The sequence below is a fragment of the Schistocerca cancellata genome, chromosome 2 (genome assembly GCF_023864275.1).
Source record: "Schistocerca cancellata isolate TAMUIC-IGC-003103 chromosome 2, iqSchCanc2.1, whole genome shotgun sequence".
In the NCBI taxonomy this organism is placed as follows: Eukaryota; Metazoa; Arthropoda; class Insecta; order Orthoptera; family Acrididae; genus Schistocerca; species Schistocerca cancellata.
In genome coordinates, this window is record NC_064627.1 from 566,580,388 (window position 1) to 566,594,216 (window position 13,829).

The following is a 13,829-nucleotide window of genomic DNA, read 5'->3' on the forward strand; positions in this document are numbered from 1 at the left end:
AACATCCAATTTCGAACGTAAAAGAGTAGATTGTAGCACTTCGATGACGGAGATTTACGGGGCTCCAACGCTTTCTGTAGACTTCTGTAATTCCTCTGGCGATCGCGTGGCGTAGTTACAGCTGCTTGTGGCGCAACAACTAAAACTGGTGTCTACCAATGATGGGCCTTCGTCCATCGACGGCACAGATATGAAAGCGTAGTTGATGTTTGTGCAGGTGTTGGTGGGAGTGGTGGCGGTGATGGGCGCCGTCTGCTCTGGGGGCTCCCTGGCCTTCTCCGCGGTGGCGCTGCCGCAGCTGCAGGACGACCAGGACCAGCTGGACGCCGACCAGGCCTCGTGGTTTGGTAAGTCGCTCAGCACAAACAGCAGCTGTCCAAATGAGTCTCGGCAGCCAAATTCAGTTGGTGACACTGCTGAACTACGACTCGAGGCTACAACCTCACTATTTACTAACATGGACGAATAGATCGAGCAATGCCGTTTCCGCAAAAGCGATGGTAGGTTGGTTTCTCGTTTTACAAGTTACGGTGCCGAGATATACGGATCCCTTCTGTATACACCTACGTACTTCTGCACGTTTACAACGCAAGCCACCTTACGGTGAATGGCATAGGGCACTTTCTATACCAGTGTCACTTACAACTTCACATGTTCCGGTAGCCAATGGTTAATGTGAAGAACGGTTACCGTTAAAGCTCCGTGTGGGCTCGAAGCTCTCTTAATTTTATGTCTATGGTCATTTCGCGTGATATACGTAGGAGGAAGCAATATATTGGTTGATTCTTCAAGGAATGTACGCTCTCAACAGCAAACCACGCCGTGATGCAGAACGCCTCTCTTGCAGCGTCTGCCGCTGCAGTTGGCTGAGCAACTCCGTGACACTTGCGCTTACTAAATAAACCTGTAATGAAACGTACTGATCTTCTTTGTATCTTCTCTATTTCCTCTGTAGTGCGTATCCCATACTGACGAGCAGTATTCAAGTATTGGCCGAAGAAATGTTTTCTAAGCTAGCATCTTCGTGGGTGCATTACATTTCCTGACGATTCTTCCAATCAGTCTCAGTCTGGTATCTGCCTTACTCGCGATCAATTTTATGTGGTCGTTCCACTTCAGATCACTCAGTACCCATAGTCCTAGATATTTTATGGAAGCAAATGCTTCCAGCCATTGTTCTGAATTTTGTAATAATACAGTGAAGGAACTTCCTGTCTATTGATTTGCAATCCCTTACGTTTGTTTACGTTCAGGTTCAATTGCCACTGCATCAAGCGTCGACCCTCTGCAAGCCTTCCTGCATTTCGCTACAATTTTCTAGCGTCGGCACTACTCTGTATACAACAGTGTCATCTGCCAAATGCCTCATGCAACTTCCGACGTTATCTACTAGTTCGTTTACATATTTTGTGAAAAGTAATGGTCCTGTAAGCCTCCTTGGAGCATGCCCATAGTTACTTTTACACCTGAAGACTTCTCTCCGTTCAGAATGACTTGCTGGGCTGAGTTTGGTAGGAACTCTTCAATCCAGTCACTCAGTAGATTCCGTACCCTCGCATTTTGTTGATTAGGCGGCATTTAGGACCTATATCGAATGATTTCCGGAAGCCAAGCGACACGGCGTCTTTAGGAAGATGTAATCGCACAGAATGTTTCTCATCCACTCTGAATCTCTCAGTGCCTTTCAATCTATGTAGCAAATATATCCGATAGAGAAACGATTCAGACTGTCCAACATGATTTACAGAAAATTCAAAACAAAGACAAAGAGATGGTATATTACTGGGTACCGGTACACAATGGCATACAGAGAAATGTTACAGCTGTCGAAACAGGCAAAGAAGGGAGTAGAGGAGACGTTGTGATTCGGTGTGTCGTCCCCTTGGACGGTATCATTTCATTGTCAAACAGATGAATCATACGTCAGTGGGAAGACGAGTGGTTGGGGGCAATAAATAACAAGCTGTAGTTAATCAGATAGGCCACCCATGCGTGGTGAATTTCATGCTAGCCACACCAATGATGGTGGTGGTGAGTTCCTATGGGACCAGACTGCTGAGGTCGCTCCCTAGGCTTACACACTACTTAAACTAACGCTATCGACAGCACACACACCCATGCCCGCTGGAGGGCTCGACGCTGCGACGGGAGGGGAGCGGGGTGGGTAGCCGCACGAACCGGGGCAAGGCGCCCTAGACCGCGTGGCTACCCCGCGGCCACACCAATGAAACAAAGTGGTGCTCACCAGTTTAAGGAAAGCACACTGTCCACTGAGAGAGAGATTCCTGCTCTCGCGGCATGGTCTACCACTATGGGAAGCCTGCGGAATACCACTTTCATATTTTAACAACATACGTTTTATATACTGACATAAAGGCAACCCTGTGCTTAGCAGGAGACTTCTTGATATTCTAGCGGACAACAGCTACGCATTTTAAAATTTTGTGAAGTGTCACGTCTCTTACCTGAAGTGTTTGGGAAAGAAAGGCAGTGAGTTCTGAATAGATACACGGCCCTTGCTTTCTGTTTAAGAAGTCAGTCATCCATATAACAGCCATGATGTCATTTAGATGATTCTCCAAACGATTTGTGGCTACGAACCACAAATTTGTGTCGTCATAGCGAGGTATCTGAAGAAACCTGCTAACATCTGTTTCTGAGGAATCGTGGCAGCAGTTAGGCGTGTTGTTGTTGTTGTCTTCAGTCCTGAGACTGGTTTGATGCAGCTCTCCATGCTACTCTATCCTGTGCAAGCTTCTTCATCTCCCAGTACCTACTGCAACCTACATCCTTCTGAATCTGCTTAGTGTATTCATCTCTTGGTCTCCCCCTACGATTTTTACCCTCCACGCTGCCTTCCAATACTAAATTGGTGATCCCTTGATGCCTCAGAACATGTCCTACCAACCGATCCCTTCTTCTGGTCAAGTTGTGCCACAAACTTCTCTTCTCCCCAATCCTATTCAATACTTCCTCATTAGTTATGTGATCTACCCATCTAATCTTCAGCATTCTTCTGTAGCACCACATTTCAAAAGCTTCTATTCTCTTTTTGTCCAAACTATTTACCGTCCATGTTTCACTTCCATACATGGCTACACTCCATACAAATACTTTCAGAAACGACTTCCTGACACTTAAATCTATACTCGATGTTAACAAATTTCTCTTCTTCAGAAACGCTTTCCTTGCCATTGCCAGTCTACATTTTATATCCTCTCTACTTCGACCATCATCAGTTATTTTGCTCCCCAAATAGCAAAACTCCTTTACTACTTTAAGTGTCTCATTTCCTAACCTAATACCCTCAGCATCACCCGACTTGATTCGACTACATTTCATTATCCTCGTTTTGCTTTTGTTGATGTTCATCTTATATCCTCCCTTCAAGACACCATCCATTCCGTTCAACTGCTCTTCCAAGTCCTTTGCTGTCTCTGACAGAATTACAATGTCATCGGCGAACCTCAAAGTTTTTATTTCTTCTCCATGGATTTTAATACCTACTCCAAATTTTTCTTTTGTTTCCTTTACTGCTTGCTCAATATACAGATTGAATAACATTGGGGAGAGGCTACAACCCTGTCTCACTCCCTTCCCAACCGCTGCTTCCCTCTCATGCCCCTCGACTTTTATAACTGCCATCTGGTTTCTGTACAAATTGTAAATAGCCTTTCGCTCCCTGTATTTTACCCCTGCCACCTTTAGAATTTGAAAGAGAGTATTCCAGTCAACATTGTCAAAAGCTTTCTCTAAGTCTACTAATGCTAGAAACGTAGGTTTGCCTTTCCTTAACCTTTCTTCTAAGATAAGTCGTAAGGTCAGTATTGCCTCACGTGTTCCAGTATTTCTTCGGAATCCAAACTGATCTTCCCCGAGGTCGACTTCTACTAGGTTTTCCATTCGTCTGTAAAGAATTCGTGTTAGTATTTTGCAGCTGTGGCTTATTAAACTGATTGTTCGGTAATTTTCACATCTGTCAACACCTGCTTTCTTTGGGATTGGAATTATTATATTCTTCTTGAAGTCTGAGGGAATTTCGCCTGTTTCATACATCTTGCTCACCAGATGGTAGAGTTAGGCGTATGAGGACTGAAATCATTCAAGCCGCGAGTTATGAATGTTGATATCCAGTTAGAGCCGTGATGATCATGATGTTGAACGCCGTAAATCCACCATCACGGTCATTTCTTTGCCATCAGGATAGGGCACGGCGCCCTCAGGATGCGAGGTGAAATTAATTTCAAACTCTGAGCAGACCCGGTAACACCGACGTGCGGCCGAAAAGCGAACTCTGTGGAACATGAACAAACAGGTACGCGTTTCAGCTTTTGGAGCTTACAGCATTAGGTAGGTAAACAAGAAGGTGCGGTTACTGGCGATAGAGTGCGCACAGTATTCTCCTTGTTAACTTAAACTTTCCTCCTCACAAACAAGTTAAAAGTGAAGACCTGTAGAAAAATTATCTTTGGTTTTACGGCGAACATAGTGTCATCAAAGTGAAGACAAATAGAAAGAAGGACACTGCGCTTACCTATCCAGACGGGATTCACGATCTGCAGTCGTACAGGTAGCTTCCATGCACTGCATTCTTTAATCATGGCAAGCGAACAATTTAGCCATTTCGCAAATACTTCCGCCCTTGGCCTGAAAGCCAATGATCATGCCCTTTTGGACGGCAGATAAATCGATCCGTTTCCGCATTACGATTCAACTGTGGCTCAGCATTCGTTTGCTGAATACAGACTTGGCGACCATCTGGTTCCTGAGCTGGGGACTGTCAGTGTAAGCTGCGGGCATGCTTCAGCCAGCAGCACCGTGCGGTGCGGTAGTACAATGTTGTGCGTCACAGGGAATGGGCATTTTGGCTTGATTGCCCGGATCGCGAGCATGGAATAAACCTCTACAAAAAAAAAAAAAAAAAAAAAAAAAAAAAAAAAAAAAAAAAAAAAAAAAAAAAAAAAACTCAGTCTCGAGGTGTGCTGCGTGCTGACGAGATGCATGGCTGTAGAGGTGGAACAGTCGTTAGCGGGAAGCCTCTGAGGAACCTGCCGCACCTCAGTTGTATACGGCTTTTTCAGATACGCGGGGCTCTGAGTGGATGCTTATTTCCCTAGCTGCTCGTGGGGCCGAGATGGAACCCTCGAAATCTTCCTCTTCTCCTCCCACTGCGATGAATTTACGGCCTGAGAGTATTCACATCCACTCATCCAATAGAATGAGAGAGGCTAGCCCACCTGATAATAAGAATGATCAGGACTTAAGTAAAGGGAACACGGGGTCATAAATAATAATGTGTATCTGGTAATGAAGAGGAAGAAGGAAAAGTTTGGAAGGACTTGCTGGCACGTTAAGGTCTATTAAACTTTTATGTAAGGGTTCTTTGCTAGTCGAAACTAACCGGTCAAAGCAGGTTGAACTTCTTAAGAAATTGCACAAATTGGGTGAATATGATATCGTTGTTGTGATGCACACCTCTTTCAACTCCAGCAAAGGCATGTTCACATATCGTGAAATAAGGGACTTGGGTATAGCGGAACTGAAGCAAGAATGGGTATCCTAGGGGATAGTAGCTGTAGAACAACGAACGCGAAGGAATAATGAAGGAACTGAAAAGACTGACACTTTCATTGTCACATTCAATTCTCTGACGCTGCCTGAACACATGGAAGGGTTCCTTCGACTTAACTTTAGACCAAACCCTATGTGGTGCTTTAACGCCAGCGTTTTGGCAATACAACAATGAGTTGTGGAGGTGAAGCGACCTGCTGGAAGTGCGGAAAAGCAGCCTATTGATGCTGTGACTGACTGTCAGTCTCCGATGATTTGCATCAACTGCTCTGGGAGTCACCCAGCCAGGAGCCGAGATTGCCCTGTCTTTTTACTAAGGAATACAAAATACAGGAAATAAAAGTGGTCAATCAGATCCCCTATGCTGAAGACAAAAAAGAATATAAGGTAGTGTCTTTGCCACTTTCTATTCTGCCACGGTACACAAATCTGTTCCCAAGGTGGACACTTCGATGTAGACGACGTCCAGCTAGCTAATATCCACCAGAATCACCTCTACTTGCATGTCTACATGCCAAGGCGAAATTAATAAAGCAATCCTAGCAGCCGCAACAGAAAAGATAAGCTCCAATTCCACAGTGGGCATCGACGAGACACACGAAAGCAGAGTGCCTCCGAACACCCCCTTTCCACCTCATCCTCGAAGGGATGCAAGGATGACGTTTGGTTCAAAAGCTGTCCGAGGCACCGTCATACGCCATTCTGGCACATCTGACTGATAAGGAATATATCATTGGGTTAGATGCCTCAGAGCCAGGTAGCCCCTCCATTCCCCCTCGCTCTACAAGTGCTTCACCTTCTCGGTGCAAAGATAGAGGTAAATTAAAACCATACCGATGAAATGGCTCCCACGCTGTGCTGGAACTTGAATGGGTCGCAGGTTCGAATCCTGCCCCGGGCATGGATGTGTGTGATGTCCTTACGTTAGTTAGGTTTAAGTAGTTCTAAGTTCTAGGGGACTGATGACCTCAGACGTTAAGTCCCATAGTGCTCAGAGCCATTTAAACCATTTTTGAACCTTGTGCTTGTGTTTACACGAAACACATTTTAAAGATACTGACATTCCTGTGTTGTGAGGCTACACACGTACCGTAAGGATGGCCTATCGGGGGAAAGACCCAAGGAACGGGGTACTGTGTTTGTCACTAATGCCACCATTCCTCTACTCTCCCCTGGCTACTGACCTGCAAGCAGCTGCAGTTGAAATTCCTGTGTGTTGGAGGATCACTGTTTGCTCGCTGTATTTACCTCCATAAGATGCAGTAGACACTGACACTCTCACAGATCTTATAGAATAACTCCCCCGACAATTTTTCCTCCTGGAAGACTTCAGTACTCATCATGTTTTGTGGTGATTGACTCTACTAGCCCTTGGGGGTCAGATTTTGGAACGCCTCGTGATGTGGCACGAGCTGTTAATCCTCAACACAGGTTCTCACACTCATTTTTGCATTGCTACTGGATCATTCTCGGCCATCGACCTCTCATTCTGCTCTCCAGCCCTCGCTGACTCTGTTCAGTGGGAGATCATTGATGACCTACATTCCAGTGACCACTTGCCACTCCACAGTCACCTACTGGATGGAGCACTACCTGAAGAGAAGGCACCAACATGGATGGTCAGCAGGGACAACTGGACGCTGTTCAGCCAGCTGGCTGTGTTTAAACATAGCGGTAGCGTCCAGGAAGTGGTGGGCCGCATCACGCGAGTGACCCATCACGCCACTGAATTATCCATCCCAAAGTCCTCAGGTCATCTTAGGAGGCGACCTGTACCTTGGTGGTCAAATGAGCGCCGTTCAGCCGACCAGGTCAGAAGTGCGGCTCTTCGACGATTTAAATGCCTCCCTCCAGCAGACAACCTCATAGCCTTTCGAGTCATGAGAGCCAAGACTCGACGCGTAATTAAGGAGAGCAAGAAAAAGTCATGGCAAGCGTTCTTGGACTGTGTCAACCGTTCCACTTGCTTTACGGAAGTATGTTAAGCCATCAGGTGGATTTCTGGTGAACGCAGTCGTTTAACAATAGCAGCAGCACTGAAGCAGGGATGCTCCAAAAAGCGCCGGAAGACATCGCTCAGACGATGGCAGATAATTTTGCACAACCTACTGTCAATGCCAGCCAGGATCCCGGCGTTTCGTCACAGCCTTTCGACTGTAGAGAGGTGAAAATTGGACATTAGATCCAACAATTCTGAGACAACTACCCTTTCTCCATGTGGAACTGGAGTCGGCTCTGTCTGAGACTCGTGATACTGCACCTGGTCACGACCAAGTCCGGTACTGCATGCTTCGACGTTTGCCAGCAACGTCAAATGAAATCCTTCTTGCATGTTTTCATCTTATATGGCAGCAGGTACTGTAACTTCCCCAAATCGTTGACAGAGACACAGTTCATACCTCTCCTCAAACCAGAAAAGGATCGCACATGTCCCTGTAGTTGTCGGAGTATCCCCTTAACGAGCTGTGTAGGAAAGACCTTGGAGCGAACGCAGCATGGATTCCGGAGATTCCGATCCGCTGTCGACAACGTGACCCTGCTAGAGGCGGCTATTCAGCAGTCTTTCCTACGCTAACGTAACTGTAGTGGCATCTTCTTTGACATCAGTAAGGCTTATGACACTATTTGGAGACATAGTACTCTCGCACAAGTGCACCAATGGGGCTTTCGCGGCCACCTTCCCTATTGGTTCAAGTGGCTCTGAGCACTATGGGACTCAACATCTTAGGTCATAAGTCCCCTAGAACTTAGAACTACTTAAACCTAACTAACCTAAGGACATCACACACACCCATGCCCGAGGCAGGATTCGAACCTGCGACCGTAGCAGTTCATTATAATCGTTCATTATAATCGTTGTCGTCGTATATTTAATTTACCTGTCCTGTATATAAGGGACACCATCCTACATTTTAGAGACTCAGTGAGACTCATGCACCGAACATCATAAAGTGTCTTAGCCACAGGTCTTGGGGAGCGGACAGGGCGCTTTCGTGCATTTGCGGCTGGACTATGGGTGCACGATGTACGGATCGGCGAGGGCTTCTTATTTGGAGATCATTGACACTATCCACCATGATAGGATTCGGCTGGCAAAGGGTGCTTATAGGACCAGTCCCATAGCCAGCTTTTGTGCTGAGGTCGGAGAACCGCCACTCAACATCCGGCGGCAGCTCCACATGGTGTGTCAGGCATCTAAGTTCCTCACAGCTCCGACTTCGCCCGCATGCCATGCTGTTGCTCATCCGCCACTAGAACGCCTTTTCTCCAACTGTCCACGAGCAACAAAGCTGTTTGGGATCCGTGTGCGGCATTTGCTGGAGTCACTTCGAGTGGAGCAGGTCCAGCCTCAAATCCAGGGTTTTAACCGTCTGCCACCTTGGTTGCTGCTGAGACCCAGAATCAGGTTTAATGCAGTACAGGAGACAATGCACCCCTATTTCTGTATTTAATGCGCCATTTTCTGACATTTTATATGAGCACCACAACCTATATAGCTGTCTTTATGGATGGGTGTAAGCAAGGTGACTCCGTTGGTTGCTCTGTTGCTTTCCGGGATTGTGTCCTTGAGGTCAGACTGCCTCAAGACTTTACTGTCTTCGACGCAGAACTACATGCGATCTTGCAGGCACTGGAGCAGATGAGATGTTCTCCCAATGCTAAATTTCTTGTCTGTTCCGATTCTCTGAGTGCCTCTCAGTCTCTACAAGGCTTGTACCCAGCAGATAAAATCGTCCAGAACATATTATAGGATGCCCTCCTCCAACTATAACGACTGGGGCAGGAGGTGTCTTTGTGCTGGGTACTAGGGCAAAAAGGTATTGTGGGGAACGAAAGGTTGGATCTAGCAATCCGGGAGGCGTGCCATGTTCCTCAGATATTTCAGTGTACCATCCCCCTGCATACTATAGTCTCGCTGTTGAGGTCCAGAGTCTTGCGTCGATGGAAGAATGAAAGGCTGGAAGTGCCACACAATAAACTATGTCTAAAGCCCACAACGCGGCCGTGGTGTATTTCCTTCCAGCCAAGCAGAAGCGACGAGGTCCTCTTGTCTTCGCATAGGCCCATCCCTATGACGCATGGCTTCTTGCTCCGGCGAGATCAACCTCCAATGTATGGTCCTTGTGGCGTACAGATCACTGTGCGCTACATTTTATTGGATTACGTTTTACTTTCTGACCAGCGGACCGCGACTGAGTTGCATACGGATCTGCCCCCTACTTTAGGTAATATTCAAATGAAAGTGGTTATAATTTTATAGTTTTGTGAATTGTACAACATTTTTTCTAAGGTTTTAGGGAGATCGTTTTAATGTGTTAACAGGGTGACTGGCTCAACGATATCTTACGTAAGTGGTCAGCCAGTGATGTTTTCCTGTGCCCTCCTTTTAGCTTCTTCGTCGTTTTACATGTGTTTTAGTCTCCTGTATAACATCTGTTATTCTTTCCCGTTGTCTTAGTGTGAATGATAACATTTTAGTATTTGTAACTTTATTAACATTCATATCTTTTAATGTGTGTAAGGGCGCTGATAGCCTCGCCGTTAAGGGGCATAATCACCAAATGTTTTTCCGCTTCTCCCGGACACGCTTTTTTATACCCTCCATTGCTAGTGGTGCCATCTGTCGTCTGTGAGTGATTATTGCAGGTAGAAGTCGAATACAGGCAGTGGTCACATTAATTGGCTGGACCGTGTATAAGTGTATTTGGCGAACGTGACGTGACAGAAATAGCTTTTTTGCGTCCTATTACTTATACCTATCTTGAGCGTCTGCTCCGGTACCGCGAAGAATACGAAAGGTTTCGTGGCTGGGCACTCAAAAGCAAGAATAGTTCAGTTACTGTGGTTTTTTTCAGAATTGACAGTTGAAGATTTTCGTAATACTTCCGTAGAGTAATTGAATCGTATTGGGAAAGTCAGTGATATATTTTAACAACAAGATTTACGTAAACTATTTCCCTCCACATAATACCTTCTGGACGGCTTCAGAAGTATTCAGTATCCTACCAACATCTTATGGAAGGTAATCGTTCAGCTGCTGATTTTTGTCATCAGGAAGCGGGACTTACGTATAAGGAGAGTGATCACACAAAGTCGTTGCCCTTAGCTCAGCTCTGGATAGAGGTATACGTGTAATGTACATGGACAGAGGAGAAGGACCGGAAGTTACTGCTTATTTTCCTGAAGGATGCAGCCCAGTTTCACATCCTTTGTACCGACCAAATCACTAAGAAATGTTGTATCCATGATCACAGCTGGCTGATCGTATACTAAAGAGGATTGAAGTTCTATTGTGCACCATTTTTAATTTCATACAGTTTTTGTAACTGCAGCACTGAAGAGAACTGTACAAGCATTTCGGAGGTTTATATACTGCAAAGTGCGTGCTATAGGAAATTTGTATCATTTTGCTGTGTACATAAAAATAAATTTTTAATATAAAAAGTCGGCAAGAGCATTGCTCAACAGCCGCGCGGTTTGAGGCGCCATGGACTGATTGCGCGGCCCTTCCCGCCGGAGGTTCGAGTCCTCCCTCAGGCATGGGTGTGTGTGTGTTGTCCTTAGCGTAAGTTAATTTAACTTAGTTTAAGTAGTGTGTAAGTCTAGGGACCGATGGCCTCAGCAGTTTGGTCCCTTAGGAATTCACCCACATTTGAACGTTGCTCAAGAAGACAAACTTCCGGCTTCGCATCCTGATCCGGTACATATTTTTAATGTGCCAGGAAGTTTGGAAGGTGAACACGCTCTGCTCCAAAGTGAAAGAATTATTCAGGATATTATAAATAAAAGTTAAAAAGTATTAAAGAGACTTTGCCTGAAATAGAATATGATTTACCTGATTGTGAAATTAACAAATGAGTATAATTTAAACAAAAGTGGTGGCGTTTAGTGGACTTGGGCGAGTTAAAGCCGAAATAGTCATTAATAACGAAACAATGTGAAAAGTCAGCATATGTCTCTATGTTGGATGTGATATTTCATACATACCAAATGAAGATGTGGGTAGAAAGAAACAGAAATCGTAGTATGTAAGCGGCACAATCAAACGGGATGTTAAAAAACAGGGGAAGAGATACATCTTAAAGCTTTTAAAGTAATGGCAACGTTGCTCTATGGATGTGAATGTTGGACAGTTACTAAGTAGCTCAAAAGAGAACAGTTTCTTACTATATATCACTTGATAAGAAGAGAAATGATGATATGAAGAGAGAAATTAAACATATTTAATCTGAATGAAGAAATAGTGAAGTACAGTGGAAATAACCTGCAAGAAACCAGAACACCAAAGTCACCGCTGAAGCCCAAACGTGGAAGAAGAAATGCTGGTCGCTCAAAATAATTTAGGTTGTAACAAAGCAGAAATGCTCTAATCCTTGATGGCGATGAAGTTATTTTAAACCACCTTGTGCCTTACGAGCCGCGGAGTCGCCTTTAGTGCCTCATTCGTTCGACGGCTGACCTGGAGATTTGAAGTGACTAGGGCCAGGGCAGCTCGACAGGGTTGGATCATGTGCTGCTCGTTGTGTTCAGTTATGGGCTAAGCGACTGTCCATTTAGTCATCCTAATCTCTGCTCAGTACATTTAGTATCTCTCAAATTTTCGAAACTGTACTAAGGTTTTGGGATGATATCCGCATATTAGCGACTGCCCAACTGGAACATACTTAATCAGGGAGAGAGATTTTATAAAATATGTGCCCGAAACCTATCCTGTCTAGAACGATCCGTCAACTTTTTTCGGAGTAGCTAATTGCGTGCGTTATTACGGTGCGCGATACGTATGGAACAATGAGTAAAATGCTCTCAGCCAAAGATCGTATGGATGGTAAGCGGCACGGGCATCTAGCAGTAACAACTGAAATGTTTACTGCATAGCTAACGCTACAAAACCCAGAAATACGTGAAGTGTAATGATCAGAAAAAATTTACGTTTCAACTTACGGTTGGTTACCTATAAGTTTTTTTCCCCATCGTCGTCACACTGTGTGTTCCCCTGTAACTGAATGAGTGAGCCGGCTCTCAATTGTAAAGAGTTAAGTGCGAATCATCTGAAATAGGACCGTTCTTACGAAATCACTATATGACGTTCAAACAAATCTTTGGATTGAGTACTAGTTCTCATTTTAGTTTTCGCATAAACAAAGCCTTTTCTTCTTTGGATTCCAGTCGAGAAGCATCGTTGATGAGTTTCTACAGTTTGACAAATATCGAACTGACGTTCTTCCCCAGAAGATGATGACAGCTGTCGAATCGTCACGACTTATTAGCACTTCTGTCCAGCTGAAATCCTGAGAACAGAGTTCATCCGTATGATTACTATTTTCTTTCTCCTTGAAAGATACTATTTTCTTTCTCCTTGAAAGAGAGCGATGCTTATCTGAGCCGACAACACAATCGTAATTATCGCGTCAAATGGGATTATTCGACAATGAAGATTATATACACGTACGCTTGCATTTGTTTGAGATATAAATGAGAGCGGCCGTCATGTTCCCCTGATCTGAGCACGCGGAGGAGTCCTGCGCAAAAAATGCAGATAAGACGGCGACAACGTGCCCGGCTGTTGGCAGTGGGATTAGCAAAGATAAGGGATTTTGAATAGAAATCTGCAGAGATTTGGTGGGAGGGCTTAGGGAGGAATCCGTCTCAACGCTTATCGTTGTCTCGTCTTTCGTAAGAAATGCATACAGAGACAAGATGCTCTCTTCTGAGATTTTATAAAGGGACATAATTCCGAGTAAGATACGAAATTCTGCAAATAACCCAGTGGCTTTTGGACAGTTATGTTATAAGGCACTATGGCAAAAATAACGCCCACTAAAGAAAGATTGATAGCGAAAGAAGCTCGTGACATGGTGAAGCTGTCATCAACCTGACTGTCAATATAGATACAATTAAAAGGTAAACGAAAATGTTACACTTTCTGTGTCAGTGGAAGATTTTTATTAATCCACTTCGGCTGTAGACATTTACTCTGTCATTATCACTTGAAAGGCATTTTCACATGACTGCAGGTAGTTTAAAATCATTGACACTTTCTTCTAGTAATGTGTCAAGAGGCCATGAGCGTACGCTGCGTCTTGCAAGTGCAAACTAAATAAATAAATCAAATTGTATCGATTCATTCACAGTGAAAATATTACGTGATGCCCCACATCAGAATACAATACATATGCTTTGGTCCTTGAACCTGCAAAATGTAACATAACCAACTGGCAACCAATATGTTCCACAAAAACGCCAATGTTTTCCAGAAG

At 44.7% G+C, this 13,829-nt stretch overlaps 1 protein-coding gene across 1 annotated transcript in view; it reads left to right on the forward strand.

Moving 5' to 3' along the window:
- Positions 1-241: 241 nt before the first annotated feature.
- The window catches only part of LOC126156517 (facilitated trehalose transporter Tret1-like), a 67,680-nt gene continuing 54,092 nt past the window's right edge, over positions 242-13,829 (forward strand). Inside the window, exon 1 of the mRNA XM_049916316.1 lies at positions 242-347. Coding sequence (XP_049772273.1) covers positions 242-347 — 106 coding nt within the window. The remainder of the gene's footprint in view (positions 348-13,829) is intronic.